We start from the raw sequence: 5610 nt of genomic DNA on the forward strand, positions 1-5610 counted from the left end.
TTTAAAAATAATCCCAGCACTTGGGAGGCAGAGGCAGGTGGATCTCTGTGAGTTCGAGGCCAGCCTGGTCTACATAGTGAGTTCCAGGCCAGCTGGGGCTACAGGGAGACCCTGTCTCAAAAAGACCAAAAAAAAGAAGAAGAGGAGATAAGTTTGTGGAGACAGATTGTTATAGGTGCTGTCTTGCAACTGTGATGATCTGAGTTTGTCGTTGTCCAGAATCTGTGGATTTATTTTGTAAGTCAGACATCTTCTGTGCTCTTTTAATCCCAGGGCTGTGGAACTGCAGACAGGCCCAATCCTTTGGCACTGGCCAGTTAGCCTAGCCTAATTGGTGAGTTCCAGGCCAGTGAAAAACCCTGCCTCATAAAAACAACATGGCTAAAATTCAAGGAATGACAAAAGAATTGTTCTTTCATATCCACAAGACACAATGTGCACACGTACCAAACACAAATATGCATAGATGAACACACACGGGAGAAGGGACAATTCTGCATCTAGAGCTAGGGTGGCTGTTTAACTTATTGTGTATACCAAAGCTTATGATAAAGAAGGTCTCTACTAGAGAAATTCTAGGACGATGTATGAAAACCATTACAATGTGGGATGGTTATCTTAAATCTTTGGAAGGGCAGTCTCTCAAATGTAAATTATGATTTGAAGAGTTCCTTATTTGAATAAGTTCATCAAAGTCTATTTGCTGATACTGTGGCTTTTCCAGAGGTGTGGCTTCCAGTGACAAGAGCTGCTGATGCAGCTGTGCTTGGGTAGGGTTTCCAAGCTGTTAGAAATTCCATGTGAAACACAGAAAAGAAGTCCAGTCAATTTGCTGCTGTCCGGATGATTATCTGCCTAGTACATAATCTTCTAGACCCTTATTCTATTTCACCAGTTACTCAGCAATATGTTAGTTCTGATAAGAGAATTTAATGAGGAAGAAATGGAAACTCTTACAGTAGATGGGTTTGGGGAATTACCAATAGATTCCAATTACCCATGTTACTCTTATTGAAAGCTGACTGAGTGTGAGGGATGATTCAGCTGGGTGGTGTGAATGCTATTGTGATTTGGTTATTTATTTACTTATTTACTTATTTATTTATTTATTTATTTTATATTTGGGACAACATCTCATTAAGCAGCCCAGGATGACAAGAAACTCACTATGTAGTCAAGGATGGCCCTGAACACTTGCCTGAAATTCCCAAGTGCTAGGACTATAGACATGAACCCCACTCGGCTCTATTATGTGTGTTTATGAACATACAGATGCTCATTTCACCAGTTCTGTTATCTAAGGTTAATAAGATCTGAAAAATTACCAATGATCATGGAAATTAACTTGCAATAAAGATAATTAACAAAGTCATGCGATCATTCAATATCTTATTACTAAAAGTTATGCTCTGGGTACTAAGAAGGACTAAACATTATGAAGTACTTTAGTGTGTGTGTGTGTGTGTGTGTGTGTGTGTGTGTGTTCATGTGTGAGTGAAGGTATGTATGTGCATGATATGCATGTGCAAGTCAGAAAACAACACGTGGTATCAGTCCTCACCTTCCACCTTGTTTGAAACAGATGACCTGCTGTTGGCTGCTGTGTTTGCTGGATGCCCGGCTAGCTGGCCCACAGGCTCTGACAATTCTGCTGTCAGTGCCTCTAGTTTCCTGGATTGAGAATAGGGGGCTTACTCAAGCTTGTGTTGATGCTTCTGACTTTTTAAATTATTTATTATTTTTATTCTATGTGTATGAGTGTATTGCCTGCATGTAGGTAAGTGCACCAGTTTCGTGCAATGCCCACGGAGAATAGAAGAAGCCATAGGATCCCCTGGAACTGGAGTTACAGACAGATGTTAGCTGCCATGTGGGTGCTGGGATTTAAACCCGGGTCTTCTGCAAGAATAACCAGTGTTCTTAACCACTGAGCCATCTCTCCAGCCTACTGCTTCTGACTTTTACATGGTTCTGGGCATCCAAATTCAGGTCATCAGACTTGAATGACAAGTTCTTTACCACTGAGCCAGCTCCCCAGCCCATGAGTTCCTTTTTTTAAAGCTAGGCAAACAATTACAACTCAAATGGTATGTGATATGTGACTAAATAATAACTTATTAAACATTCTTTTAAATACATTAACATGGAAACATCAAAAATAGGATTTGAAATACAAAGGATATACTATGGATGTTATAAACTTAGGAACACACAAAGATGTTGCCTAATTAGCAGCAGCCCATGCCCAGATCTGTTGGAAAGTGTGTTCACAAATCCAGATCCTGACCAGGCACTTCTAAATCCAAAGCACATCCCTGTAGAACCTGAGATGTTTCTTACCTCTTTGGTTTTAGTACTCTCAAGACTTGTTTCTCACTTGTGTGTACTAACGAGCTGTTACTGTAAGTGACTTGGGAATTATTGTTTTATATTCACTTGAGAAATCAGTATTGTCTATTAAACCGGACCGTGAATTTCTGAGTTAGGAGAAGTTTTTTGATTCCTTGTTTTATCTTCCTTCAAGATCTAACAGGCTTTTGAATATATTTAGGCTGAATGCATGAAATTGCCTGAATTGGACACTTCTGATATGTAAAAAAGGTAATTTTATATGGTAAAACTTATTCATAATTGCTAGAGAAATAATTGTGGAATGAATTCTACTATATTTAAAACTTTTAATTCTTATTTGTACATAAAGATATATTCACATGTGTATAAGAGATATATATACATCTATGCTGATGAAACCATTTAGAATTGATGAATGGTGATGCACGACTATAGAAACTTAGAGCTCAGAAGTTTAATAAGGACTGTGTTCTTAGAGATAAAGGTTGTGTTATAGCTTGCAGTGCAGTCTGCTGGTTTAGGTTCCTCAAAAGATGCATATATGCAAGAAAGTAGAAAGTCAAGTTAGAGCCACCAAATCTAGAGCTCACCTTTTTTGATGGTGGGAATCTTTGATTGCCTGAGAAATTTGATGTGTTTATATAGTTGCCATAGGAACTTCACTTGTTAATCAGGTTTTTTTTTTTTAGCCCTGTGTAATTTTTTTTTTTTTTGGAGACAGGTTCTTGCTAATTACCACAAGCTTGCCTAGAATCATTATATATCCAGGCTCTCCTCACCACACCTGACTGGTTTTAGTCTTTTGAGTAAGTACCAAGCCTCCAATAGATGTCAGCTCAGTAGCTTCCAGACATGATTTTTAAAAACAGAAATGAATACAGCCACCTCTTTCCTGTGGAAATGACTATATCTGGGAGACAGGTTCTTGCTAATTACCACAAGCTTGCCTAGAATCATTATATATCCAGGCTCTCCTCACCACACCTGACTGGTTTTAGTCTTTTGAGTAAGTACCAAGCCTCCAATAGATGTCAGCTCAGTAGCTTCCAGACATGATTTTTAAAAACAGAAATGAATACAGCCACCTCTTTCCTGTGGAAATGACTATATCTGAGATCCCACCATAAATAACTAACTGATTATTAGATTATTTTCTGGGACTGTACACTTGTGATAACATTATCCTGCCTAATAATATTAGTATTAGACAATCTTTCTTCGGGATGTTTATGATATGCCAGGCATTGTTTTGAGCACTTCACAGCGAACACCTCATTCTGTCCTGGCCTCACTTCCTTTGAGGGAAGTAATATTATTATCTTCATTTTTCAGATGAGGAAATGGAGGCATCCAGAGGTTGCTACTTGCTGGAAATCACACAACTCACAATGAGGATCTGGCTGGCAGATCCAGGCACTGTGGCTCCAATCCTTCAAACAGCACACAGACTCACCAATAAGAATGTACCCATCTTAAAATGAAAATGACTTGAAAATCCTTTAGATTTGTGAAATGCACAGTATCTGGTAATAGTTTGAAGTTACAGAGTTGAAAATGTACCTGAAGCTTGGACACTTACAGCTCATTTCTCTTATAAAAAGCTCAAAATAATTTGAGTTACAAAGACTTAGTTTCCTACATTAATAACTGGAATTTATAGCACCAATTTTTCCATAGGTAATTTATAACATGAGAAAGAACAATAAAATACCTATTAAGAGCTCTTCATTAGACAGGTTTATTTTATATTTAGTTATGAATGGAATACATGTGTTATAGTTTTCATCTTATATGTTCAGAAAGGTTATGTGCTGAACACTTTGTCCCAAGCCTGTGGAGCCCCTGGGAGAAGGTGGAACCTAGGAGGTGGGGTGTGATGGAAGGAAGTCAGATCATTAGAGGCATGCCCTTGATGGGAGACAGGCAACTTTGGTTCCCTCTTATGCATTCCCACACCACTATTCTAGCTTATTACAGAATCAAATGCAGAAGAATATGGACTCGATCCTATGAAACTATGAACTGAGATAAATCTCTCCCTTTAAAGTCATCCATCTTTAGTGTTTGGTCACATCTGTGGAAAGCTGGTAAATAGACCATGAAAATTCTTGGGTGTGTTTAATGCTCATCTATACTGTTTTCTAGTGCGTTTATTAATTTTTTAATATGTTGTAACGAGGAATTTATACAAAAGTCACACAAGGAGACTTTTAAATAATGCTGATTAACTTGGTACAGTACTCAACACATTGATATATATTTATGTGTATCTATAAAATGTATGTCCATGCATACAAATGTATGTGATATATTTGTAATATGTATGTATGCAACATATTTAGTAAAATAATTTCTGTTCATTTACGTATGTGTGTTTTGTATAATTAAAAATGTCAGTATTTCAGTAAATAAAATGATCTAGTGTAATCAATCTCCTTTAAGTTCGAACGAGAAGCAGTTTGTTGTCCTCTGTAAATCAGCATTAAATAGTGACAAAGACTTAGTTGGGGGAATCAGGACCTTGGATATTTCGCCTTACGTTTTGGGTCTTGGGTGGATTGACTGAAAAAGTGGGGTAAACTACATGAATAATTACAATGATTTTCAGCAAGTATCGTAAAGCAGGATTTCCAGCCGCATGGCCTGTGCTTTAGGAACTGCAGCTGTACATGCTCTCCCCTTTAGAATCATATGCAAAGAAGAGTAGCTATAAAGTTTGCTCCAATATGGACTGAATGCAACACACAAGATCAAGTCACTGAAGACCTGTGCAGACTGTCCACATGCAAGGGGCTCTCTTCCATGAGTACGTTTGTAGTGAGTTGGACTGAGTTCTCTAGCAACAAAGTTAACATTTTCAAATTAGGACTCAGAAATCCTTTCCATGAACTGCATTTTTTTTTTAATCAACATCAAGGCATACTTAGGATGTTTCCCTACTTAAGGAAGCATACTTGAAAGGTCAAGCTCAGGTAGTGTACAAGGTCAACTGGTGGGCATCAGTGGTATCAGGCAAAGTTACCTTTTTACAGGCTGTGATGGCGCCCCCCAGGCGGCCTCCTGAGCTGCCGATGCCCTGCTGCGATTCTGAAACTTCATGCATCAGTGGTGACTCCAAGTTTCTGTGTGTGCCCCCAACATGAAAGAAAGAACAGAGTCCAATGAGTCACCTATTTAAAAGTGCGTAGAGGATGAAGCAAGACAAGTCATCAAAACACATCTTTTCCTCCTGCATCCAACACTGCCAGCCCTCCTGCT

General features: G+C 38.5%; 1 protein-coding gene across 5 annotated transcripts in view; it reads right to left on the bottom strand.

Moving 5' to 3' along the window:
* Positions 1–5554, bottom strand: part of Sphkap (SPHK1 interactor, AKAP domain containing) — a 153343-nt gene extending 147789 nt beyond the window's left edge. For all 5 annotated transcript variants that reach the window (XM_008825864.2, XM_008825865.1, XM_008825863.1 and 2 more), the window contains exon 1: positions 5375–5554. In XM_008825864.2, coding sequence (XP_008824086.1) covers positions 5375–5455 — 81 coding nt within the window. In that variant the 5' untranslated portion in view covers positions 5456–5554. The remainder of the gene's footprint in view (positions 1–5374) is intronic.
* Positions 5555–5610: the final 56 nt, after the last annotated feature.

Source organism: Nannospalax galili, unplaced genomic scaffold (genome assembly GCF_000622305.1).
Source record: "Nannospalax galili isolate Female #2095 unplaced genomic scaffold, S.galili_v1.0 scaffold127, whole genome shotgun sequence".
Lineage (NCBI taxonomy): Eukaryota > Metazoa > Chordata > Mammalia > Rodentia > Spalacidae > Nannospalax > Nannospalax galili.